The following is a 27,027-nucleotide window of genomic DNA, read 5'->3' as shown; positions in this document are numbered from 1 at the left end:
TAGAAATTAATGTTCCCATTGTCATAAAGTCGTAAAAAACTGCAGCACAGAAACAGGTCCTTCAGTCCAACTAGTCCAGGCTGTACCATTTAAACAGGCCCCATCAACCTGCACCCAGTCAATAGCCCTCCATACCACTTCCATCAAAGCACCTATCCATATTTCTCCTATATGTTGACATTGAAGTTGCACACTCTCACCACCTTCTGAGTGAAGAAATCTCCCCCCCATGCTCTCCTTAAATATTTCACCTTTCAGCCTTAAAACATGACCTCTAGTTGTTGTCTCACCCAAACTCAATGGAGAAAGACTACTTACTATCTATACCCCTCATAATAATTTTGTATACCTCTGTCAAATCTCCCCTCAATCTTCTACGTTTTGTGGAATAAAGTTCAAACCTATTCAATCTTTCCTTATAACTCGGGTCCTCCAGTCTCAGCAACATCCATGTAAATTTTCTCTGTATTCTTTCAATCTTATTTACGTCTTTTCTGTAGGTAGCTGACGAAAACAGCATAATACTGCAAATTAGGCCTCACCAAAGTCTTATACAACAATATAACGTCCCAACTACTGTACTCATACTTTGATCTATGAAGGCCAATGTGCCAAAAGCTTTCTTTACGACCCTATCTACCTGTGATGTCACTTTCAATGAATTATACACCAATATTACCAATTCCCTTTGTTCTACCACACTCCTTGGTACCCTACAACTCACTGTGTAAGACCTACCCTGGTTGATCCTCCCAAAGTGCAACACCTCACACTTGTCTGCATTAAATTCCATCTGCTATTTTTCATCCCCCTTTTCCAGCTGGTCTAGATCCCGCTGCAAGCTTTGATAGTCTTCCTGCTGTCCACTACGTTCCTAATCTTAGTGTCATCTGCATATTTGCTGATTGAGTTAACCATGTTGTCATCAAGATCATTGATATAGATGACAAACAACAATGGACCCAGCACTGATCCCTGTGGCACTCCACTAGTCACAGGCCTCCAATCAGAAAGGCAGCCATCCACTACCACTCTCTGGTTTCTCCCGCAAAGCCACTGTCTAATCCAATTTACTGCCTCATCTTGAATGCAAGTGACTTACCGTTCTTTACCAACCTCCCATATCGGTCTTGTCAATTACCTTGCTGAAGTCCATGTAGACAACATCTACTGCATTGTCTTCAACTTTACTGGTAACTTCCTCGAAAAAATTCTGTAAGATTGGCTAGACACTTCCTACCATGCACAAAGTCCTATTTCTTAAAATATTTTCCATTAACTTTCCCACTACTGATTTTACCCTCACTGGCTTATAATTTACTGGTTTACTCTTAAAGCCTTTCTTAAACAATGGAACAACATTGGCTATCGTCCAATCCCCCAGTACCTCACCTGTCGCTAATGATGATTTAAATATCTCTGCTAGGGCCCCTGCAATTTTTGCACTTGCCTCCCATGGCGTACAAGGGAACACCTTATCTGGTCTGGGGATTTGTCCACCTTAATTTGCCTGAGACAGCAAACACCTCCTCCTCTGAATTTCTGTATAGTGTCCAAGACCTTGCTGCTGCTTTGTCCCACTTTTATAGACTCTGGGTCCATCTTCCGAGTAACTACAGATGCAAAAAATCCATTTAATATCTCCCAGTCTCTTTTGGCTCCATGCATAGATTACCATTATGATTTTCCAGAGGACCAATCTTGTCCCTTATTATCCTTTTGCTCTTAACATTTCTGTAGAATCCCTTAGGATTCTCCTTCACCTTGTCTGCTAGAGCAACCTCATGCCTTCTTTTAGCCCTCCTGATTTCATTCTTAAGTGTTTTCTTGCACTTCTTGTACTCCTCAAGTTCCTCATTTGTTCCTACTTGCCTGCAGCTGCTATGTACCTCTTTTTTTACCTTAACCAGGGCCTCAATATCTCTTGAAAACTAAGGTTCCCTCAAACTGTTCTTGCTTTTATTCTGACAGGTACATGCAAGCTGTGTACTCTCAAAATTTCACTTTTGAATGCCTCCTACTTACCAAGTATGCCGTTGCCAGAGAGTGGTCTGTCCCAATCCACGCTTGCCAGATCCTTTCTGGTAATATCAAAATTGGCCTTTCTCCAAATTAGAATTTCTACCCAAAGACCAAGCCCACCCTTTCCATAATTACTTGGAAACTGATGGCATTAAGATCACTAGATGCAAAGTGTTCCCCAATGCAACTTCTGTCACCTGCCCTGTCTCATTCTCTAATAAAAGATAAGTTGCACACTCTCTTGTTGGGACTTCTATGTACTGATTAAAGAAACTTTCCTGAACACATTTGACAAACTCTATCCCATCTAGTCCTTCCTTTCTCCACCAATAAGCCCTCCAACCCTTACTGAATGCAAATTTATAAAGTTGTCTTGCATAACAGATAAGCCTTAGAACACTTTTTTTGGTCTATCAGGCCATGAGGCCACAAACCAAATGCCAAATAAGAGCAATTGCTACCACAAATCCACAGTAGGAACAACTGGACTAGATCGATACTTGTCTATCATCTCTGTATTTTGCAGAGAGAATTCTTTGCCCTGAAGATCCTGCTCAAGTTATGAATGCCCTGCTTATGGACAGCCTATATGTATGAGCAGCAAGGTGGTTTTGCTGAATGGGAGTGAGGTATTTCCACATGCTTTCTCTCACTTGAGTCACAAAAATCGAGTTGAGCAGAGCTGGGAGTGCAGAGCAACTTCATTGGCTCACTGAATCAGTGAAGTTGGCTGGTAGCCATGCTTTCTACACCTGCTCCCTTTCCCATCATACTTACTTGATTGTCTCCCGTACTCTGTTTTTGTTAATTTCTGATTTGCAAACTATTCAGTTTAGAGTAGTTCTCAGCAACAGAACCCAGAAGCCTGTGTTCCTTTAACTGGATTTATTGAGATCCCTGCAGAGTTGTTTATGTCTAATACTACTACATTTATACCACTCCATTTTGGTCAGTTCATTTAAAACTGGCTAGTACTTCGTGGAAATTTTGGAAGTGTTTAAAGAGGAACATTCATGATTAATAATTACATTATTTCAGTGAAGTATGGAATAACTTGAGTTTGTTTTCTTGGTAAGGTTCAGATAGAAGTCGAGAGGAGAGCCCAGATATTGACCCTCCTCCAGATGTTGAAGACAACAGGCAGTGTGTACTTTGCCTGAAATATGGAGATGACAACAAAAATGTGAGTATCTGCAGCTAATTCAAAATTGCTGAAATTTATTTGTTGCAAGTCATAAATGTCATTTATTTTTGTATATTAAATATGTTCTACCAAGTAAAGGTTGAACATTGTTGTGATTGAATTATTGCATGCAAGTTTGCTTGCAATTTGTTTTGTAAATTTGGTTTACTTTTTTGATTTTAAAGTGTTTAAATACCTAGACTGTAAAATAGGCACATAATTGAAAATCAGAAATTAATTCTATATTTTCATCCATTGTTGTTTCTTTGGTCACAAGTTAACACTGGTTTAATGTATACTTTAAAAAAAAAACAGTTGACAGCTCTAAATCATAGCTTTCATTGTCTTGTTCACTTTGGAAAGCAAGACTTTGCCTGATGAGCGGTAGTTAAATGTACAGGGAGGGCCTACAAAGATAGAAACTGTTCTCTGTAAAATATTGTTGTGTTGCTTAAAGGCTGATTTATACTTGTGCGTCGCATCTACGCCATAGGTATCGTGTACCTACGCCGTATGATGATGTGCACCTCTCCAGAAAAGTTACTCACGTGTTGTGGCGATGCAGACCACAACAACTGTGATTGGTCGACTTGGTAGCATCGCATTTCCTCCTACACATTTCCAGTTGCTTTTCCTCTGCCATGTCTGTAGGCTGTGCGTACACCGATACGAAATAGGTGAACCAAATTGTCAAATCTATCTGCCAACATGCGAAAATGTTTGAAATACATTTCCTCGTCCATGTCTCTCATGAATAAACTCAACACAGTGGCATAGAAACCCCACCGCCAACTAGCGTTTTGGTGCACACCAACACATGCTCGCTACGACGTAGAGTGACACAGAAATGAAAATCAGGGTTACGGCATAGGCTGCAGCATAGCCCATATGCACAAGTGTAAATGAGCCTTTAGTCAGAAGTGTAATGTAGTAATCTTGTCTGAATGAGTGCTGCTGCATCAGTACTTGAAAGTTAGCTCCTTCCTAGACAAGATGCATCACTGTTGGAATCCCTGTCACTAGATTGTACCTTGTTTTACATTGATGACCTGCATGAACCACAGGATACATTATCAGCAGCATCACCCTGGTCTGGCCTATGTCCTCTGTCCAAATTTGACATACATTACACCTCCTGCATTGTCACTGGGTTTTAACGAGCATTTTCCTATTTAATATCACCATAAAGTTGTAGCAATCTCAGGACGCTAGCAAGATCAAGCAAAAGTGTCTTTGCCTGAATTACCCACATTGTGAACAAACGTAGAAAACAAAAGTTGGTTGATCAGTAAGCAGTTTCTTTCCTTAATGTTATTAACAAATTAAAGAATGTTTGGTTCTTACTGCGTTCTGAAAGTTATTGAGATAGAACTGAGCATTTCCAGTTTTTTATTTACAGTTTCACTAAAGCTGACTGAGGGAAAACAGTACTTCATTTGAGTTATCTCAAAGGATATCTTCAGCTTACACAATAACTAACCATTGGGACATGGCGATTCCAGTGGTGGTGTAAATCTATCTTGAATCCAAGTATTGATATAACTGAATCTTTTAGGATGCTGGACGTCTTCTGTACATCGGTCAGAATGAATGGACACACATAAACTGTGCCTTGTGGTCAGCAGAAGTCTTCGAGGATGATGATGGCTCATTGAAGAATGTCCATATGGCTGTTATCAGAGGCAAACAACTGGTGAGCTCCAACAGTTCCAAAGAATTTCCTAACCTGGTATAAAATAAAGGGCGAAGAATTTCCATGTTCATCCAGTGATCCGTAGAGAGGGCTGCCATGATGAATAAACAGCATAACGCTGACAGAATAAAGTTCATTTCTTTGTTAATGATAAGTTCATTTTGTTTATGATATTCTCACCAGATATCTATTAAGTGTGTTTTTAAAATGTTTACTTAAGTAGTTTTCTGTCTCTCCGTATTTCCCACATTCTGCTGGAGGTGATCTAATTGATTAGTCATTATATTACGATGATGGAAATAAGCTCTGTAAATAGCAGAAGTTTCAAATAAACAGTAATGAAGTGCAGATCTACTGAGAACAGAAAATACTGGAACTACTGAACACTTACTGTCTGGAACCTTAATAATCTTGGAAACTAAGCATTTTCTACATTTATACAGATAAATTGAGCATTCTGGAGCAGAAAAAAATCATAGCACTGAAAACTTGTGTGGGGAACGTTCAATCCAACAATTGTCTGTGATAGTGATTTGATAGCATAATTATAATTATGCTTAGTTCTGGTCACAAAATTATAGGAAAGATAGAAAATAGAGAGAGTACAGAGAAGATTTACTGGAATGTTACCTGGGTTTCAGCACCTAAGTTACAGGGAAAGATTGAACAAGTTAGGTCTTTATTCTTTGGAGTGTAGAAGGTTGTTAGAGGTATTTAAAATTATGAGAGGGATAGATAGAGTTGACATGGATAGGCTTTTTCCATTGAGAGTAGGGAGGATTTAAACAAGAGGACATGATTTGAGAGGGGGCAAAAGTTTAAGGGTAACATGAGGGGGAATTTCTTTACTCAGTGGTAGCTGCGTGGAATGAACTTCCAGTAGAAGTGGTAGAAGCAAGTTCTGTATTGTCATTTAAAGCAAAATTGGATAGGTATATGGACAGGAAAGGAATGGAGGGTTATGGGCTGAGTGCGTGTCAGTGGGACTAGGTGAGAATAGGCGTTCGGCACAGACTAGAAGGGCCAAGATGGCCTGTTTCCGTACTGTAATTGTTATATGGTTATATAAACTCAAACTTTTATCAAGTGCTAACATGACAAATGACTGTCCAAAGTAATTCCATTTATTAACTAATAGAAATTTATCTTTTCAGCGCTGTGAACGTTGCCAGAAAGCCGGGGCTACTGTTGGCTGTTGCCTTTCGTCTTGCCAGAGCAACTATCACTTCATGTGTGCTCGAGCAAAGAACTGTGTGTTCCTGGATGATAAGAAAGTATACTGTCAGCGGCATAAAGATCTGGTTAAAGGAGAGGTAGGTTCAAGGTATACGAGCAATTTACCTCAATAGTTCAGTCTATCCACTGAAGCACCCACTGGTATTATAAGCCATAACAAGTAGCACATTAGTGTAGAGAAAAATCCAATTGACAGTAAATTAGGGCTGTAGAATACAGGGTTTCCCCCGCTATTCGAAGGTAGGGTGTTCCTATGAAATGGTTCGTAAGCCAGAATGTCATGAAGTGAAGAAGCAATTACCATTTATTTTTATGGGAAAAATTTGTGAGCATTCGCAGACCCAAAAAATAACCTACCAAATCATGCCAAATAACATATAAAACCTAAAATAACAGTAACATATAGTAAAAGCAGGAATGATCTGATAAATACACAGCCTATAACAAAGTAGGAATACTTTTCTGCAATCGTTGCAGCACTGTCTACCGTAGTGAAAATCTCAAGCAAGCGCTCTTGGCAGCCCTTGTGGCAAAAACACTCGGCGCAAGCACTCGCAGCAAAAACACTGGGCGCAAGCGCTCGCGGCAGAAATACTCGGCGCAAGCGCTCACGGCAGAAACAGTCGGCGCAAGCACTCTCTGCAGAAGCACTCTTTCCAGTAACCTTTAAGCTATGAAGCTGCTGAATCATACCAAATAACACATAAAAATACACAGCCTATGTAAAGTAGAAATAATGTGTGTACAGTGTCGTTTCACTTACCGGAATCAGGAAGACAGCGAGCACACTGATGATGGTGTGTTTGGCTGAGTCGTCGGAGGTTGGGGTGGTGCAACACTAGGGTGTCATCTCGTCGTCTGTTTCCATCAGGGCAGGCAGGTCATCTTCTATGTCTGCCTGCCTCGATATCGAAGGTCGAGTTTCGTCGTCTTTTGTGGCTGATGTGGAAGGCTTTAAAAACGACAGTATACTTGACTGCTTAGCCTCGGGCATTTTTCTATCATACAGTTCTTTGTAAGCGCTCAAACCATCATGTAAATATGCCCTCAACCTACATACCCTTTCAAAATTAAAGTCATACTTTTCTGCAATCATTGCAGCGTTGTCAATCGCAGCGAAAATCTCACGCAATTGCTTCACGTTCAGTTCCTGGACAACTTCACTTTCGGGCTTTTGGCTACTATGTTCAGTTTCAATTGTTATCCTTTCCTGTTCATCAGCTCTTCATCTGTCAGTTCTTGGTCATAGGATGCCAAAACCTCTTCAACATCATCTTCGTCAACTTCCACAAACCCTTAGCCAAACTCACTATGTCCTTACTTCGTTCACCATGATCGAAATGCTTAATTATGTCTAGTTTTATGCGAAGTGTAACACCCTTATGCGCTCTTTTAGGCTTTTCTGATACCTTAGAACTCATCTTGCTAACGGATGCACAAAATAAATCGACAGAAAGCACAGATGCTCACAGGCATGTGTTTAAGCAATGGCGCCTAGAATGCCATTCTGGGGGAGGAACTTGGCTGCTTGGTGTGCGCGCGCTGACTTTTTTCGTAACAGTGAAAACACCTTCTGTTAGCGAAAACAGGTAACTAATGTAGGTCTTTTGTAACAGCGAGTTGTCGGAAAGCGAATGTTGGATAAACGGGGGACACCTGTACTGCTTTTCTTTTTTATTTTTTTCTTAAAACAAATCTTTTGAATGATTGAATTTGTTTTATTAGAAAACTAATCTGGAAATTAGCATAGTACACATGACTATTTTGCTCATCAGGCTGGTATTATTTGCTCTTGCATGTGGAACAAAAGTAGCTTTTCATCTGCTTGTGTGATTATTTGATTGTTGTTGCACAAGACTGAAGGATATTAGGAAAATTGGTTTTGGTGGTAGAAATTCAGCTTTATTGAATGAGTCAACAGCTTCAAGGAGTAATTGGGTTTACTTTTCTCAATAATCCAGAGCTGCATCAGCCATGACTCAAGTTCGAGTTTAATTGTCATTCAACCATGCACATGAATATAGCCAAATGAAGCAGCGTTCCTCTGTGGCCAAGGTGCAAAACACAGTACCAATTGTTGCACATAGCACATATAGTCGGCCCTCCTTATCCGCGAATTCCGCATGCACAAATTTAACCAACTGTGAATCGCAAAAACCCGGAAGTGCTCTTCCAGCACTTGTGGTTCGAGCATGTACAGACTTTTTTTTTTCTTGTCATTATTCCCTAAACAATGCAGTATAAGAACTATTTACATAGAATTTACATTGTATTAGGCGTTATAAATAGTCTAGAGATGATTTAAAGTATACAGAAGGATGTGCGTGGGTTATCATGGATCAGGATCGAAAAAATTGGAAGTTCTCTTACTAAGTAAGTCGGAACAGGTACATCCGGTATTATTTAGCGTCAGTTAGTCAAATGTTTGTCTTAGCATATTGTATATATTTTGCCTTTCTATGCATATAAAACACTTAAAAACGCATGTTTCAGCGCCGGGTTCGATCCAGTGACGGACCGCTCCCTAGTGCGCACTTCATGTGCTTAGTTGATGTGGAGGATCAAAAACCCAAAACCCAATAATTAATCCACTGCATTGCTTAGTAATAATTGTAGCTTTCATCGAGGCAGGGCCTTTCTCATTTTATCCATTAAAATTGTTCCGATCGTTGACCGACGTAGCCTAACGCTCTTCCAATGACCGATGGCGTTTCACCTCTTTCCGATCAGTTTATTATTTCCACTTTATTTTCAATTATGATTGTAATTATTCTCATGAACAGAAACACTGCAGGTTCAGGTCTCTACTGCTGGGTCCTAATATCCACCGCATTGAGAGAGGTTGAATAAGGGACTTGAATATCCGCGAGGGGCCCCGAAACCCTTGCGGATAAGGAGGGCCGACCTGTATACTGTAGTGCATATAATTATAATAACAGAAAAATATATTAAAAAAGTCATATAGCCCAAACCCTGGAGTGAAGAAACCTGTAGATTGCATGATGTTCTGGAGCTACATTTCTGCAGAACAAACCCATAGCAGTTCCTCATATTGCACACTGTAGCCGCAGACCAAGGAATTCCAGCTTGTCTTCTACTGAGAGAACACTGGAGCGCAGCACCAACAGGAGAGCCAGCCCACAACCCAGATCGGAACTCTGCCGCTGAAGCAGGCTGCAACATGGTGCACAGCAGGTCGAGCTCCACCATTGTCCAGCAACTCACTGGTGGGGTGCACCTGTAGTACTTGGTGTTCTTAATTTTCATGAAAAAGATGCAAAGGACAAGCAATTGCACCTTTGGCTGGACCTAGAGAGGCCACTGAGTCCGAGTGTGCCAACATCTTACTGGAAGTCACTGGGCAGCACTCTGGTTGGAGTTGCATGGTTTTAGATTTGGCCAATAAGAAGTTGGCATTCCACTACAATATTGACAATATTATTATTGATATTATAATATCAATAGCAATATTACATTAGCAATAATATAACTTTTTTACCTTTTTTTAGTTCCAGCCTTGATTAAATCATGCAGTGTCAAAACAGACCCTCTGGCCCATTTCAACTACTGCCTTGGAGAAAGAAAGCTTCCTCAAGTTCCTTCTTACAACTCACATTAAAATTATGCATCTGGTTTTAGACCCCTAGGAATTTTTTTATTCTAAACCATCTCCTCCCATCTATGTCTCTCATAATTTTGTATATCTCCATCAGGCTCCCATGACCCCACCCACTGTGCTCCCATTAAACAACCCGCCTTTACCTCTAATGCTATAAGGAAATCCAGGCCAGTCCATCCAGTCTCTATTCATAACTGAAACTTCCCTACTCAGGCAACATCCTGGTGAACTGTGGCTTTCTTGGTCTTGTCGAATACCTTTTGTAAGTCTACTTTAATAAAATTGATAGGGGAGTGGGGATGACTAGAAGAATTGGATCAGCCCATGATTGAATGGTGGAGCAGACTCGATGGGTCGAATGACTTACTTCTGCTCCTATATCTTGTGGTTTTATGATAGACTTTGCTTATGTACCATTCTCAATGTCACTTATAATTTGGTTTGTTGGACAGGGCTTGTCCATTACAAATGCTGGCATTTACTTGATCACCTGACATTTATCCAAATGCTTGTCCACCCTGTTCTAAGAGTTAGGAAAATAGGGGTGTAAATGCTACTTAGCATATATTGTGGCATTTATAACTTTACAATCTAAGGGATTATTTTGATATGTGGATTGGGAAGTTCAGAAGTAGCCCATGAATTATTGCTACTTAAAACCATCTAATATAGAAGCCAGCATTGCATAAAATTCACCACATTCACCCTCATTAGTTTCTCCTCTTGGTTTATTTATAGTATTCTTGCATTATGGGTATTTTATTCAGTGTGAGATTTGACAAATTTAATTCCTTAGCAAGTCTGCTCATCTTTGAATTCAGTTGTATCTCCTACAACTATCTTCAAGAAATCCAGATAACTTCAGAATCAGAATCAAGTTTATTATTACTGGCATGTGTTGTGAAATTTGTTAACTTAGTAGCAGTGCAAAGGTTCAACTTAATGTCAGAAATGTATACAATAACATCCTGAAATGCAATACATAATATAGAAGAAAAAATAAGTAAATCAATTACAGTATATGTATATTGGAGATTAAGAATCATGCAAGAACAGAAATAATATATATTGAAAAAGTGAGGGAGTGTTCACGGGTTCCATGTCCATTTAGGAATCGGATGGCAGAACAGAAGAAGCTGTTCCTGAATCACTGAGTGTGTGCCTTCAGGCTTCTGTATCTCCTACCTGATGGTAACAGTGAGAAAAGGGCATGCCCTGGGTGCTGGGGGTCTTCAATAATGGACACTGCCTTTCTGAGACACCACTCCTTGAGGATGTCCTAGGTACTTTGTAGGCTAGTACCCAAGATGAAACCGACTAAATTTACAGCCCTCTGCAGCTTCTTTCAGTTTTGTGCAGTAGCCCCCCAGCCCCCCATACCAGACAGCAATGCAGCCTGTCAGAATGTTCTCCACAGTACATCTATATAAGTTTTTGAATGTTTTTGTTGACATACCAAATCTCTTCAAACTCCTAATGAAGTATAGTCGCTGTTTTGCCTTCTTTATAACTGCATTGATATGTTGGGACCAGGTTAGGTCCTTAGAGATCTTGACACCCAAGAACTTGAAACTGCTCACTCTCTCCACTTCTAATCCCTCTATGAGGATTGGTATGTGTAACTTTTGTCTTGCCCTTCCTGAAGTCCACAGTCAGCTCTTTCGTCTTACTGACGATGAGTGCAAGGTTTTGCTGTGACACCACTCCACTAGTTGGTATATCTCGCTCCTGTACACCCTCTCATCACCACCTGAGATTCTACCAACAATGGTTTTATCATCAGCAAATTTAGAAATGGTATTTGAGCTATGCCTAGCCACACAGTCATTGGTATATAGAGAGTAGAGCAGTGAGCTAAGCACACCCCCATGACGTGCACCAGTGTCGATCGTCAGTGAGGAGGATATGTTATCACCAATCCGCAGAGATTGTGGTGTCCTGGTTAGGAAGGCAAAGATCCAATTGCAGAGGGAGGTAAGGAGGCCCAGGTTCTGCAACTTCTTGTGGGAATGATGGTGTTAAATGCTGAGCTATAGTTGATGAACAGCATCCTGATGTAGGTGTTTGTGTTATCCAGGTTGTCTAAGGCTGTGTGAAGAACCATTGAGATTGCATCTGCCGTTGACCTGTTGTGGCGATAGGCAAATTGCAGTGAGTCCAGCTCCTTGCTGAGGCAGGAGTTCAGTCCAGTCATAGCCAACCTCTCAAAGCATTTCATCACTGTCGATGTGAGTGCTACCGGGCGATAGTCATTAAGGCAGCTTACATTCGTCTTAGGCACTGGTATAATTGTTGCCTTTTTGAAGCAAGTGGGAACTTGTGCCCGTAGCAATGAGAGGTTGAAAATGTCCTTGAGCACTCCCACCAGTTTCCAGAGCCTTACCAGATCTCCATCGGGGCCTTCCAAGGGTTCACTCTCTTTAAAGGCAGCCTAACATCAGCCTCCGAGACAGATCACAGGGTCACCGGGTGCAGTGGGGATCTTCACAGCAGTAGTTATATACTCCCTTTCAAAGCGGGCATAGAAGGCGTTGAGTTCATCTGGTAGTGAAGCATCACTGCCATTCATGCTATTGAGTTTCGCTTTGTAGGAAGTAATGTCTTGTCAAAGTTGTCGTTCAAAGTTGCCAGTCTTGAATGCCATGGATCTAGCCTTCAGCAGATGACGTACCTCCTGGTTCATCCACAGCTTTTGGTTTGGGAATGTACAGTATGTCTTTGTAGGTACACACTCATCCACACAGGTTTTAATGAAGTTGCTAACAACTGCAGCGTACTCATCCAGGTTCAAAGATGAACCCCTGAATACAGTCCAGTCCACCGATTCAAAGCAGTCCTGTAAGCGCTCCTGTGCTTCCCTTGCCTATACCTTCTTGGTCCTCACTACTGGTCTTTGGTCTCTGCCTATACTCGGAGTAGAAGTACAGCCAGGTGATCAGACTTCCTGAAGTGAGGACGTGGAATAGCACGGTAGGCATTCTTGATGGTGGTGTAGCAATGGTCCAGTGTGTTGTTTCCTCTGGTACTGCAAGTGATCTGTGGATGGTAATTGTTTAGTGATTTTTTTCAGACTGGCCTGGTTAAAATTCCCCAAAACAATGGTGAAGGTGTTAGGGTGCGCTGTTTCGTGCATGTTGATCCCATTGCTCAGATCATCTAAAGCCTGGTTGACATTGGCCTGAGGTGGAATGTACACCACTACCAATATGTTCACAGAAATCTCCCATGGTAGGTAAAATGGATAGCACTTAACTGCAAGATATTCTGGGTCTGGTGAGCAGAATTGGGACAGTACTGATATATTTGTGCACCAAGAGGAGTTGATCATGAGGCATACTTTGCTTTATACTTTGTAAAAAAACTGTTTGATGTTTTGAGCAAGTTTATTTTGCAGTTCTTTCCTCATTAATGTTTCCCACTCTAATTTCTGCCTTGTTCATTGAAAGAGCTTTTTAGTTTGTCCCACTTCTTCCTATTGCCTCGAATTTTCCCCTTGTTGAAAATTAATTTACCAATTTGTGACTGAAAATGCAGACAAATCATGCGACTTGCAGATGTATGTCAGTAGCATTCTGTAGCAGCTGCTGAAAGATCTGTGAGTACTTCTGCGGTTGAGTCCGACTTGATTTTATTCAAATAACTGAAAAAGGTCGTGTTCACTGATAACAGAGTCATCATAAGTTTGTCTTGGCTTTGTTCTGAGAAATGCATTCTGGTTTATGAGGATTTATTTTTGGAAGAGAACGCTGAGTAGTCATTTTAGAGATCCAAGTGAAAACTTTTGTTTACTATTTTGATTTCAGATGAAGACATAGAAATGTATTTAGATTGCCATTATTTTCTGTAAGCCAGGAAATGTTCTCGGTTATATCTGACATATCATGCATTCTTTCTTACAGACTGTGGCTGAGGATGGATTTGAGGTATTAAGAAGGATTTTTGTTGACTTTGAGGACATCACTTTAAGAAGGAAGTTTCTGACAGGCCTAGAGCCAGAGAGTATCCACATGATGATTGGTTAGTAAAATGTCAAAACAGTGTGTTTATATATTGACAGAAATAATTGTGGAAAAAATATGAGACAAATGCAAAATATTTATCAAAATTGGTGAAAACATCTGTGTAAAGACGTAGGAGACTAGGCCAATCAGCTGCTTGATACATTTCTGCCTATTGTGAACACAGCTGATCTGTAATCTCTGAAATATGCATCTTTGTTCTATATTCCTTCAATGTATTTTTGTTAACCAAAGGTTTTATCTGGGATTTAAAACCAATAGGCATATGTCACCACTTGCGAAATAGCAACTGGTTTGAACTATTTACTGATGACGATGTTTTCTACAAAATTAATTTTGTTCCATCTCTTAATCTAGGTTCTATGACAATAGATTCTTTGGGGATACTCAATGATCTTTCTGACTGTGAAGCAAAACTTTTTCCCATTGGCTATCAGTAAGTTTACTTTGTATTCCTATTGCAAAAGTGGTACAAGATGCTTTCTGTACATTGTTGTTTAATATTGTTGACATCCCTGTTCCAAATTTCAGGAACATTAGTTACCACATTAAACAACAGATGTTCACAGCTACTCTGGTGTTTGAAAATTAAGATGTTAATATATTATTTGGAGGATTTGCATTATTTTTTGTTGTTCCTTGAGATTATTCTTATCTAAACCATACAGGTTCAGTTTAGGCTGTCACAATAACAATATATATACACACCTGAGAATTTTTTCTGAGGTATTGAGAGTTTCATTAATAAAACTGTGAATTTAAAGTTACAAATACAGTGCAATCAGAATCTGAATCAGGTTTATTATCACTGGCACGTGACATGAAATTTGTTAACTTAGCAGCAGCAGTTCAATGCAATATATAATATAGAAGAAAAAAAACAAAATTAAATAATAAGTAAATCGATTACAGCATACATATATTGAATATATTAAAATTCATGCAAAAACAGAAATACTGTATATTTTAAAAAAGCGAGGTAGTATCCAAGGGTTCAATGTCCATTTAGGAATCGGATGGTAGAGGGGAAGAAGCTGTTCCTGAATTGCTGAGTGTGTGCCTTCAGGCTTCTGTACCTCCTACATGGTAACAATGAGAAAAGGGTATGCCCTGGGTGCTGGAGGTCCATGATAATGGATGTGGCCTTTCTGAGACACCGCTCCCTGAAGATGTCCTGGGTACTTTGTAGGCTAGTACCCAAGATGGAGCTGACTAAATTTACAACCCTCTGCAGCTTCTTTTGGTCCTGTGCAGTAGCCCCCTCATACCAGACAGTGATGCAGCCTGTCAGAATGCTCTCCACAGTACATCTACAGAAGTTTTTGAGTGTATTTATTGACATACCAAATCTCTTCAAACTCCTAATGAAGTATAGTCCCCGTCTTGCCTTCTTTATAACTACATCAATATGTTGGGACCAGGTTAGATCCTCAGAGATCTTGATAGCCAGGAACTTGAAACTGCTCACTCTCGCCACTTCTGATCCCCCTATGAGGATTGGTATGTGTTCCTTCATCTTACCCTTCCTGAAGTCCACAATCAGCTCTTTTGTCTTACTGACGTTGAGTGCCAGGTTGCTGCTGCAGCACCACTCCACTAGTTAATAATTCACTCCACTAATTGGCATATCTCACTCTTGTACGCCTTCTCTGAGATTCTACCAACAATGGTTGTATCATCAGCAAATTTATAGATGGTATTTGAGCTATGCCTAGCTACACAGTCATGGGTATAGACGGAGTAGAGCAGTGGGCTAAGCACACACCCCGGAGGTTCACCAGTGTTGATCATCAGCAAGGAGGAGATGTTAGCACCAATCCACACAGATTGTGGTTTTCCATTTAGGAAGACAAGGATCTAATTGCAGAGGGAGGTACGGAGGCCCAGGTTCTGCAACTTCTCAATCAGGATTGTGGGAATGATGGTGTTAAATGCTGAGCTATAGTTGATGAACAGCATCCTGACATAGGTGTTTGTGTTGTCCAGGTGGTTTAAAGCAGTGTGGAGAGCCATTGAGATTGCATCTGCTGTTGACTTTTGTGGCGATAGGCAAATTGTAATGGGCCAGGTCCTTGCTGAGGCAGGACTTCATTCTAGTCATGACCAACCTCTCAAAGCATTTCATCATTGTAGATGTGAGTTACTGGGCAATAGTCATTAAAGTAGCTCACGTTATCTTAGGCAGTGGTACAGTCCACAATAAGTGCATAATCCTCATCTGAAGGAAGTGGGCTGAAGTTGGAGCTGGAACGCCATATCCCTGATTACCTAGCCTGCAATCTCTGCACCAGACCTGCTGCTGGGAGCACATTGTTGCAAAATCATCCTCCACTGTTCACTTGCTTGTCATCACTTCTGCATTTATTTTTATAATATAGTCACTTTGGAAAATATCTGACATAGTAAGAGGTGTAGGAGTCAGTCTGATTCATGAATTGGTTCACCCTTTTCCACTATTTTCAGCCTTAGTAGCGGTCTTTATGTTGGGCCGTGGGAATTCACCTCAATTGCTCAACCAAAAAGAAAGTTCGGTATAGGTAGGAAGAAATTAAAATCAGTACTTCTATTTGGTGGCTTCCTAAATCTGAACTGGGCTGCTTCCATGTTCTATCACATATCTTTCTGATAACTTTTGTTGAGATGTTGCATATATTTTCAGGTGTTCAAGGGTGTACTGGAGCACAACTGATGCTAGGAAGCGATGTGTGTACACGTGTAAGATTCTGGAACATAGACCCCCTCCTGTGGAAGCAGAAGAAAACAGCACTTTAGAGCACAATGAAAACAGAACCGTGGCACATAGTCCAAGCAGCCCAACAGGTACGTAGATGATGCAAGTAAAGAACATTGTCTGCAGAAGAAAAACGCTGTGAGGCCACTCAACTGGTGAAAAGGAGGTACTCAATAGTTAAGCTGGATGTATCAGTATGGTAGGTAGAGTCAACTGAAGAGGCTGTCCAGTATGACTTGAAGCTGTTTACTAGCTTCCTGTCTATGATTGCAGTGTACGCTGCTTCTCTTCCACATCTGCTCCAAGCTATCAAGTGTATCCAGTAGGACAATACCTAACCCTCATGCTTTCTTTGCCTGGAAAGAGATATTTCATTCAACCTCTTAGGCAAGGCATGATCACTTCAATACTCTTTGTTATAAAAGAATATGGAAACAAAAACAACTGCTTTAAGCAAGATGTAGCTTATTTTGATTGGAAATTAAGTACATCAAATTGCATTGCAAAATAAATTAAGACATTTGAAAATTACTTCACTATCAAAAGGTGTGCAATACAGTTGCATGACTACTTTTATTGCATGCACTTTGTTTCTGTCCGCAATTAGAAGCCTCCTTCAGACCCTCTCATTGTTTTGTAGCAAGTCCTTGCAACAGACCCTGCATTTTTCACATTGTGTTTTCTTGCAAAGTGTACTGTATGGAGACCATTGAGCCAATGACAGCTCTCAGATCAATCCTATTAGTCCTACCTAGTTCCCTATAAACTATTCTCCCATGCCCATTAACTCTGATTTTCCTGTCACCCACCTCCACCAAGGGTAATGTATACAAGCCAGTTAACCTCCCAACCATCACATCTTTGGAACGTGAGTGGAAACTGGCGCAACCCCATGTGATCACAGGGAGAACATATAAACTATAAACAGGTAGCACCCAAGGAAGAGACTGCGGATCCTGGAATCTGGAGCGATGTACAAAGTGGTGATGAAACTATCATGTCAGACAGTATCTATGGAGAGAAATGAGCATTTGACGCTTCAGGTTGAGAGTTTTCATCTTGACCTGAAACATCGACTGTCCATTTCCCTCCATAGATTCTGTCTGACCTGCTGAGTTCTTCCACTGGTTTGTGTGTAGCATCCTGAGTAGTGTTAAACTCGGGCTTCTGAGGGTGTGTATCAGGAGAAATGTCTACAATCCCAGTTGGCTGCTTTATACTAAAACATATGTCAATCCTGTGAGTGAATGCCAAGCACCAGCTCAGAATATAGGATTTTCCAGGAAAGTAATGGTAAAAATCTGAAGTAGAGTTCATCTTTTTGTAGAAAGAAGTGGTACAGTGGCACAGCTGGTAAAGCCACTGCCTCTCAGTGCCAATAATCTTGATTCTATCATAACTTCAGGTGCTGGTTGTGTGGAGTTTGCACACTCTTCCTGTGATTATGTGTGTTCCTTCCTACATCCTAAAGTACTGTGTGCAGTTCTGGTCTCCATATTTGAAGAAGGATAAACTGGCTTTGGAAGCGGTGCAGAGGAGGTTCACCAGGTTGATTCCAGCGATGAAGGGGTTTACCTATGAGGAGAGATTGAGTCGCCTGGGACTATACTCTCTGGAATTCAGAAGAATGAGAGGGGATCTTATGGAAACATCCAACATTTTGAAAGGGACAGATAAGATAGAAGTAGGAAAGTTGTTTCTATTGGTAGGTGAGTCTAGAACTGGGGGACATTGCCTCAAGATTCAGGGGAGAAGACTTAGGACGGAGATGAGAAGCTGTTTTTCCCAGAGAGTGGAGAATCTGTGGAATTCTCTGCCCAGGGAGGCAGTTGAGTTTTCTTCACTAAATATATTTAAGATGCAGTTAGATTTTTACATAGTAGGGGAATTAAGGGTTATGGGGAAAAGGCAGGTAGATGGAGCTGAGTTTACGGACAGATCGGCCATGAATTTATTGAATGGCGGGGTAGGCTCGATGGCCAGATGGCCTACTCCTGCTCCTATTTCTTATGTTCTTATAAAAACGAGCATTAGAATGTTAATTGGCCATTGTAAAATTGTCCCTAAGTGTAGGTGAGTGGCAAAATCTATGGGGAGTTAATGGAAATATAGGGACAATAAACTGAAATGAGTGCAGGATCGATCTAGATGTTGGTCCTTTAGAGTCAGCTTGGACTTGGTTAGATGAAGGGTCCATTTTTGGACTGTCTGACTTTCTTATCAGTAGTTGATGTAGAGAAACTTGCATTCAGAAGTACAGTCAATTGAAATAAGCTATCTATATTGATGAAGGCCCTTAACCTCTACCAAACAATGCATTAACAGTATGAACTTTTGAAACTCTCATTGGCTGTGTCGAGATGGCACTATTCTTTGCTTTGTCATACTGTGATCCTGCAGTGTTCCATTTTCCTTGGGCAAATGCTAACAATTGTCTTGGTTTCTCTTTGACAGAAATTTACACAACAGAGAATCAAAACACAGGTTCATCTGAAATGGCAGATCATTATCCAACCCCTTACGGACCTGGGCCAATACCTCCGAGATCGCAGCCTGGTAGTAGGACTCAGATATCTAGTTTTTTCCCGTCTCGTCGATCCACAAGCTCAGGATCTAGGCCCCTTCCATCACCAGGTACCTTATGTTGCACAGGAACGTACAAGAAAATGGGAGCAGGAGTTGGCCACTTGGTCTCCTCAAGTCTGCCATCAATACAATCATGGTGAATCTGGCTCGCGGCTCAACTCTTCTGTGGCATTTCCAAAAGTCCTCAATTCTCTGATCTTTCAAATATTTATCTTTTTAAAATAGCTCCTCTGTCTGAGCCTCAACAGTCCTCTGTACCAGAACTTTACCACCTGTGAGAAGAAATTCAGATTTCTGAATGGACAATGAATCCATGACCACTATCTAACTATATTTTTCTTCTCTTTTTGCATATATATGTGTGTATGTGTGTGTATGTATTTGTGTGTGTGTATATGTATGTGTAATACACATTAATACTGTAATTTGCAGTTTATTATTATGTATTGCAATGTACTGCTGCAGCAAAACAACAGATTTCACGACATACGCCAGTGATATTAATTCTGATTCTGAGTTACAAATAACTGCCCTCATTGCTATTTCTTGTTATTTGTGCCTCTGTTTCAGAATTTCCCTTATCATACCCCCCACTTCCCTGCCCCCCACCCCCCAAGGATCTTGTATGCTTCAGTAAGACCACACCTCATTTTCCTAAATTTCGAGGAATCTTAGCTAATTTCTGGAATGAATCTGTTGTCCTACTGAAAACAATCCTAAAAAGTTGAGTAAATCTCTTCTGGATTTCCTCCTATGCTGGTTGTCCATCCTTAAGTAAGGGGACCAAATCTACAAAGATAAAGAAAAGCTTTATTTGTCACATATACGTCGAAACATACAGTGAAATATGCTGTTGTCGTGAAATCAGCGAGGATTGCCTAGGCAGTCTGCAAATGTCACTATGTTTGAGCACCAATATAGCATGCTCACAACTGCACAATATGCTCATAACTACATAATGTGTATAGAGCACTCCAGGTATTGCCTTGCCAGTTCCTTGTACAATCAGAACAATACTTCTCTAATTTTATCTTTAAAGCCACTGTACCATTTGCCACCTTAAATACTTGCTGCACTTGCGTGCAAAATTTTTGTTTTTCTTGTACAAGAATTCCACTTCTTTGCAGTCTCCCTATTTAGATTCTTTGGCATTTGAAAGATGTGTGCATTGAAGTCATTAATTACTTAGATTATTAGACAATATGAATTACAAATTTAGAGGCCTAAGGTAGCAATTGTTGAGGCCCACAATTGGATTACCCATGATTTTGTTGTATTGCAGTGCTGGTTGTAAGGGCAACATATTCTGTTTAAAATATTACACATTTTGATTCTTCCTAAGATTCTTAATAGGCAGTTCAGGATACTGGATATTAAAATATGTTTTCATTCATACTCTAGTTTCCCTATGAATCATTTAATGTATTGAGTAGGAATGCTCATGCTATTAAAGTGGTGCTTTCATTTTTACTAGTAATTGTAGTCTTGGGGATGTACTTTGCTATATTTGGCCTACTTCCAAATGTAGCCCATTCCAATAAGAAGGTTTTCTTTATCATCAGAGTAGCTTCGACTGGAAATTATTTAGTTGAATAATCGCAATCTATCTGACTGCTTACAAATGCATAAATTGTAATAAATTGGCATTCACACCTGGAGGCCATGCATCTGACTGAGTTTTAAAGAATAAATGGAGTGGCAGTTCAGATGGCCTTGATTTAATTAGTGGAAAGGCTGTTCTGTTGATAGTGTTACCAAAATAGAAAATTTTATCAAAATTTTGATAACAAATTTTGGTAACAAAATAGAAAATCTTAGAACCAAGATAGAAAATAATAGATGATTCTTTCTCCAGTCCCTGCATCTTTCAAATTTCAAATGTAGAAATACGATTTGAAATATTAATTGTTTATAATTTTTTTGTTTATTTTTAAGGGAGCCCCACACCACTGATTCATGAGAAAGTCACATTTGCTGATGCCCTACTGTCATCAGGGAGACGGAGTACCATTTCTAGGAGACATAGTACAACTTCAGTATCGCCCCAACATTCAAGGCACAGGATGGCTTCTCCTTCTCAAATGGGCATAACATACGTAAGATCAAGTAGTAATATCAATGCATCTCCACTGACTTCCCTCAGTGTACCATCGGATACAGATGCAGGAATCCAATCTGGTGAAACTTTTCGTAAAGCACTTCAGTCAGACAAACTTGGTATTCCACTGCAAGCGTATACGGGACCTTCTAGCCGCCAACGAATTGGTAGTGCTGATTCTATACCTGTACACCATACAGGGGTTTCTCACACATTAGTTTTACAGCCTAACAGGACAGAGCCAACATGTACTGGGCATCACAGTTCTACAGAGTGTTCTTTAACTTTATCTGGTAACCTTTCTCGAAGTGAGACCAGTCTACCTGTAAGTACATTAGATGGTTTAGTGACAACGTCTGTGTTACCACCGACGTCTACCTCAGTTCCCACAGTAACAGCATCACGTACAGCACAAAAAGAAGCACGTAACAACAGTGCATTGCTTACAAATTCTAACTCGGTGACACCACTCTCCAAAGATGCTAAAACCTGCATGTTATCTTTTCAACAAAAAGATTCTAGAAGACCAAACGAGCAGTCCAAGGACACTGTGCATGCAGGAAAATCAAGCAAGGAGCACTCTCACAGTCAAGGCACTGAGAGAACAAGGTTGCAGTCTGCTGGAGCTAGCCATACAGTGACTACAGGAAATGAATACCCTCGGTCAAACTGTACTGAGAAGAGACTAGTCACTAAAGTGTCCTCAGCAGATTTTCCCAGAAACAGTAGAGTACAGACAGGAAAGCATTTTGAGGAAAGCCCATGTTCCGATTCTGCTGCAGATCTAAAGGTTAATCCAAAAGTATCTAGCAATTCACTTCTTGAACTAGTTGAGAACACTCAAATTATCGAAGAACCTAAACAGATATTTAATGACAAATCTGCTGGTACTGAACATTATCTTCCTACAAGTATTAGTGAAAGGATCCAACCTCCATCTGACAAGATCCAGGCTGATATTCGCAAAAAAGAAATGTATACTTCACAAAAGCAAGAAATTCATGGATATTTAGAATCTGATTACCTTATTGATGAGGATCATGATGAAAATCTAGTCACATCGATGTCCGCCAGTTCTCAGGAAGGTGATGAGCCATTGTCCTCTGTTATGCCACCTTCAATGACAGGAAGTCCAGAAAATGAGCAGGAAAACCTGAGGTGTCCAAAGTGTAACAAGGTCTACAAACAAAGGGTGAAGAATTTGTTTCAAAAGCATGTGCTGCAGTGTGGAAATCAGACTACACAGGAAGATGGTGATGGGAACAAAACTCAGGACAATGATTCAAACAAAAGGAGGTATCCCCGAAGAAGTGCCCGTGCACGCTCAACTACTTTTTTTGGGTTGACTCCCTTTTATGGTGTAAAATCGTATGGTGAAGAAGATTTTCCATTCTATCGAGATCCCTCCGGGAAAAAACGTGGTGAGCAGTCAACTCAAGGACAGGTAGATGGAGCTGATGATCCAAGTACATCATCTGATGAAGATGTGGAATACTACTACAATTTCACAAGAACAGTTATCACATCTGATAGAGAAGGAAGACTTGAGCCATGCAGTTTCTTTGATGGTGAGGAAGATTGCCGCATACCCAGGATAAGTCAACTTGATGGCGTTGATGATGACACAGAAAGTGATGTTAGTGTAACCGCAACAGCAGGGAAAGCAACACAGGTGAATAAAATAAAATCCAAAGAAAATGGAACTGAAAGCCTCGACCTTGATGGAGCAATTAACAGTGGTACTGTCGATGGAGAAAAGGAGAACCATGGGATTAAATCAGTTTCTGACCTGAAAAGTAATGATTCAAAATTAGATAACTGCATTCCAGTGAGTAGAGTGAAGTCTCAAGGCCAGGACTCCTTAGGGGAGGTTTCTCTCACCTCATTAGACACTTCAAGACGAGGCCACTCCAGCACGACTTCTGAGAAGAATTTGCTGGATAGTTTCAATACAGACTTGTTGAAGGCTGCTAATGATTCAGATAATAATAACAGTGATGACTGTGGCAATATTCTCCCATCTGACATCATGGACTTTGTTCTGAAGAATACACAGTCTATGCAAGCACTAGGGGAAAGCCCAGAGTCATCATCTTCTGAACTTATAACACTGAGTGAGGGTTTAGGTTTGGTTAGTAACAGAGGAAAGGATATGGGCAGTCTGTTTGAAGTATTTTCCCAGCCATTGCCCAGCACAGAACCTGTGGAAAGTGTTGTCTCAGCCTCCATTCCTGCTGAGGAGCCCTTTGAACTGCCCCTTGAGTTGCCGTCAGACCTGTCTGTTTTAACAACGTGCAGCCCAGCTGTTTCTAACCAAAGCCACAGCAGCCTTACTGTTATTTCAACATCCCAGCTGACCCCATCAGAAGATCAATCAGTATTAAATTTACCTGCCTCTGAGACAGTGGAAAAAGGGGTAACAGTGACTGGGGAGAAATCAGTGACAGTGAATGAACCTGAAGTTACTTTGATAGGACATCAAGTGGTGGAACCGTCTGGAGAAAGTCACATGGCATCAGATCAATTCATCCAAAGCCACATAGACACAGATCAGCTTACTTCCCCAACCTGTACTCAAGTAGAACAAGGACTTAACAGCCAGGATCTGACAGCGGTTGTTGCAAGCTCGCCAGTTGTCCTTCCAGTATCTGTTTCACCTTCTGTGCTACCCCAAGGTCAGAAATATGTCACGAGTCCAGATAGTCCTGGACCCACTCCTGTCGTAAGTTCTACGACAGAGACTGCAACACCACTCCCTAAACCAGGAACAGGAGACCTCATTATTGTCAATCAACATGGACACCCACTGTATGTTCTCCAGACGCTTCCCAATGGAGTTACACAAGAGATAAGTCTAACACCTTCATTAGGAACTGCACAAGCAGTCATAGAGACAAACAATACAGTTCTTGGGCAGAATGTTTCTATGGGTTGTAGCTTAGCTTTGGCAACTGGTTTAAATGTTAGCTTGCCAGCTTCACAGTCAATATACACTTCTGCTACCATGACCAACAGCAGTGGATTGATGACTTTATCACAACACCCTCAGTTACATTCCTTTGCGGGACCCCCCGCATCAGCATTTCAGCCCAACAATGCTAACTCTGGTTCCAGCCTCCTTATTGGGGTCCAATCGCCTCAGGATCCTCAACTCTTAAGTTCTGAGCCCAGTCAGAGGCCAGAGCTTGTCACTGCCATGACCTCTAGTACTGGATCCACTCAAGTCAAGAAAAGGCCAATAAACCGGCTGCCTTCTAAAAAGGGCAAGAAATTAGCACCTTCGTACCAGCAAACTTCAGGCTCTTCAGAAATTGTACCTAATATAACTTCAATCAACTTTTCATCTTCACAGGTCCCTGGAGGGATTGCCAACCAGTCAGGATTAGTGGATTTAGGAGCACTTACAAACACAGGACCCCAACGAACAATTCCCAACATAATTAAACGTCCAAAATCTGCTGTAATGTATTTTGAGCAGGCATCATTAGCTGTGCCTCAGCTTCAGCAAACACTGGGGGCAGTTGGGTCCACAAACATCATTGGTCCAGAAAGCAGTCATCTGGCAGCTGGAAATGTGTCTGGATTGGGATCAGGTCAATCTGTTTTAAATGTTGTATCTATGCATGCAGCAACAACAGCAACCAGTGCTGCTGCTGTAACTGGGCATATTCTGGGTCAGAGTTCAGTCACCTTAGCTGCTCCCATGTTACTAGGGACAACAGATATCACTGGCTCAATAAGCAATCTGTTGATCAAAGCTAGTCAACAGAGCTTAGGACTTTCAGATCAAGCAGTATCATTGCCTGGAACAGGAATGTTTCAACACCTAGGACCATCACATAGTCCGAACAGTGGACCTCTATCTCCAGCACAGAGCATATGTCTGCTGCCTTCCACTCCAGCAGTTACTGTACCAGTTGTGCCGAGTCCACCTGACCAGGAAGGGACCTATCAACTCCATCAAAGAACTCAGATGTTGCCAAACAAATGTGTAGCAGCAACTGCTCAATTAGATGCTGTGTGTATTTCAGGTGGCCAGCTATCAACTACCACATTGTGCATGTCGTCCAGTGTCATGAGTAACCCAGTTGTATTTTCAAACACCAGCATGACTTCACCAGCTCCAGTAGCTTCTGTGTTTTCCTCCACCACGGACCAGTCTTCTGTCAGTAGTGTACCTGTACTATCTCCAGGCTCTCCAAGATCCAAGCCCAGGGTAAAACGGACATCATCCTCTTCTGACAAACCAAGCAATAAAAAGCACAAGGTGGTACATGTCATGACTGAATCTTGTGGAGGTCATCAAGATATTCTGGAGTCTGATTTGGCCAATGTGCCCCTATCTTCTAGTGCAGGGTGAGTAATAAAGATGTTATTTAAATCACCTTTTAACAAATCTTGAGAGTGTTACAGTCCTACATATTATGGTTGGATCTTTGGATTAATGAGCAATTGAAGAACCTTGGTGTGCTAGTCCAAAGTGGTGTACTCATCCAAAGATCCCTGAAGGAGGTAGCATAGGTAGATAAGATGAAGATGATGACATACGGGGATACTTTCCATCATTAGCTGGGGCATAGTATATATGAGCAGGGAGATTATCTTTATAAAAGATACAGCCATAGCTTGAGTAATATTTTATAAAGATGTACCATAACCCTAGTTGTCACTCTTCAGGATGGACATAATGGCACTGGAGAAAGTGCAAAGGAAATTGACCAGGATGTTGCCTGAGATGGAGTTTTTCCATTTACAGCAAGAGATAGGCAGGGTTTGCTTTCCTTTCACTGAAAGACATCAGGTGGAGACTTGATAGAGGTATACAGATTATGAGGGGCTTAGATGATAGGAATTACTTTTCCCATAGTAGGTGCTTAAATCCAGAGAGTATTTGTTTTAAGGTAAGGGGTAGGAGGTTTGGGGGGAATCTCAGTATATTGTTTTACTCAAAAAGGTGTTTAGAATACACTGACTGTTTTACAACATTTAAGAAGTACCTGGACAAGCTCCTGAATTGCCAAAGCTTAGAAGGCTATGGACTGAATTGGGAAATAGGATTAATATTGATGGTTTGCATAAAAACCATGTGTTTCAATGCTATATGACTCTCCAAAAGTCTTATTTTCCTTGTGATTTTAAGAAGTTTTAATATCTTGGAAAATAATTTGGGAATTGCTAATATATCTAGCAATTTTTCAAACTTACTAAAAGGTGTATTCATTTTAATATAAATTTCTTGCTTGCGTTAAATAGTGATCCTCCATGTTCTTTTTCCCCTACATAATTAGCTCGAGTTGTGAAGTAGGAATTTGTCTGATTATCAGCTAACATAATGGTTAATAGTAAACCAGACCAGAAGACAGTTTACCAAATTTTGTAAACAGTAAGCACTTTTCATATTACTCATTATTGTTCACTGGCTCAATAAACAATCTTTTGATCAAAGCTAGTCAACAGAGCTTAGGACTTTCAGATCAAGCAGTATCATTGCCTGGAACAGGAATGTTTCAACATCTAGGATCATCACATAGTCCGAACAGTGGACCCCTATCTCCATCACAGAGCATATGTCTACTGCCTTTCACTCCAGCAGTTGGTACCAGTTGCACCAAAATATATTTCCCATTCAGTCTGTATTTTTTCCTTCTCCACGCATTCCATTTTAATTCAGTTGAATTGAAATCTTGCATTAGAAAGACTCTTTGTGGTTATTCTTAATTGATTAATTCAAGTTACTGCAAGGATTACATATCTTTGAGCAAAAACTGATGTAAAATTCATAGAGGCAGTACTGTTAATGTACTGTGTTAGTTTCATGCCTCTCTTAGGCTTGCTCCTTG

The 27,027-nt window shown here is 40.7% G+C and overlaps 1 protein-coding gene across 4 annotated transcripts in view; it reads left to right on the top strand.

The window, feature by feature from the left end:
* kmt2a (lysine (K)-specific methyltransferase 2A) overlaps positions 1–27,027 on the top strand; it is a 174,986-nt gene that overhangs the window by 111,136 nt on the left and 36,823 nt on the right. For 3 of the 4 annotated variants that reach the window (XM_059956887.1, XM_059956888.1, XM_059956886.1), the window contains exons 20-27: positions 3,099–3,205; positions 4,761–4,898; positions 6,053–6,211; positions 13,653–13,770; positions 14,130–14,208; positions 16,432–16,592; positions 18,958–19,137; positions 21,025–25,543. In XM_059956887.1, the coding sequence (XP_059812870.1) occupies positions 3,099–3,205; positions 4,761–4,898; positions 6,053–6,211; positions 13,653–13,770; positions 14,130–14,208; positions 16,432–16,592; positions 18,958–19,137; positions 21,025–25,543 (5,461 nt within the window). The remainder of the gene's footprint in view (positions 1–3,098; positions 3,206–4,760; positions 4,899–6,052; positions 6,212–13,652; positions 13,771–14,129; positions 14,209–16,431; positions 16,593–18,957; positions 19,138–21,024; positions 25,544–27,027) is intronic. The other variant, XM_059956889.1, reaches the window with a different exon arrangement.

This window comes from Hypanus sabinus, chromosome X2, assembly GCF_030144855.1.
Source record: "Hypanus sabinus isolate sHypSab1 chromosome X2, sHypSab1.hap1, whole genome shotgun sequence".
NCBI classification, from domain to species: domain Eukaryota; kingdom Metazoa; phylum Chordata; class Chondrichthyes; order Myliobatiformes; family Dasyatidae; genus Hypanus; species Hypanus sabinus.
This window is presented reverse-complemented; position numbering and strand designations above follow the sequence as displayed.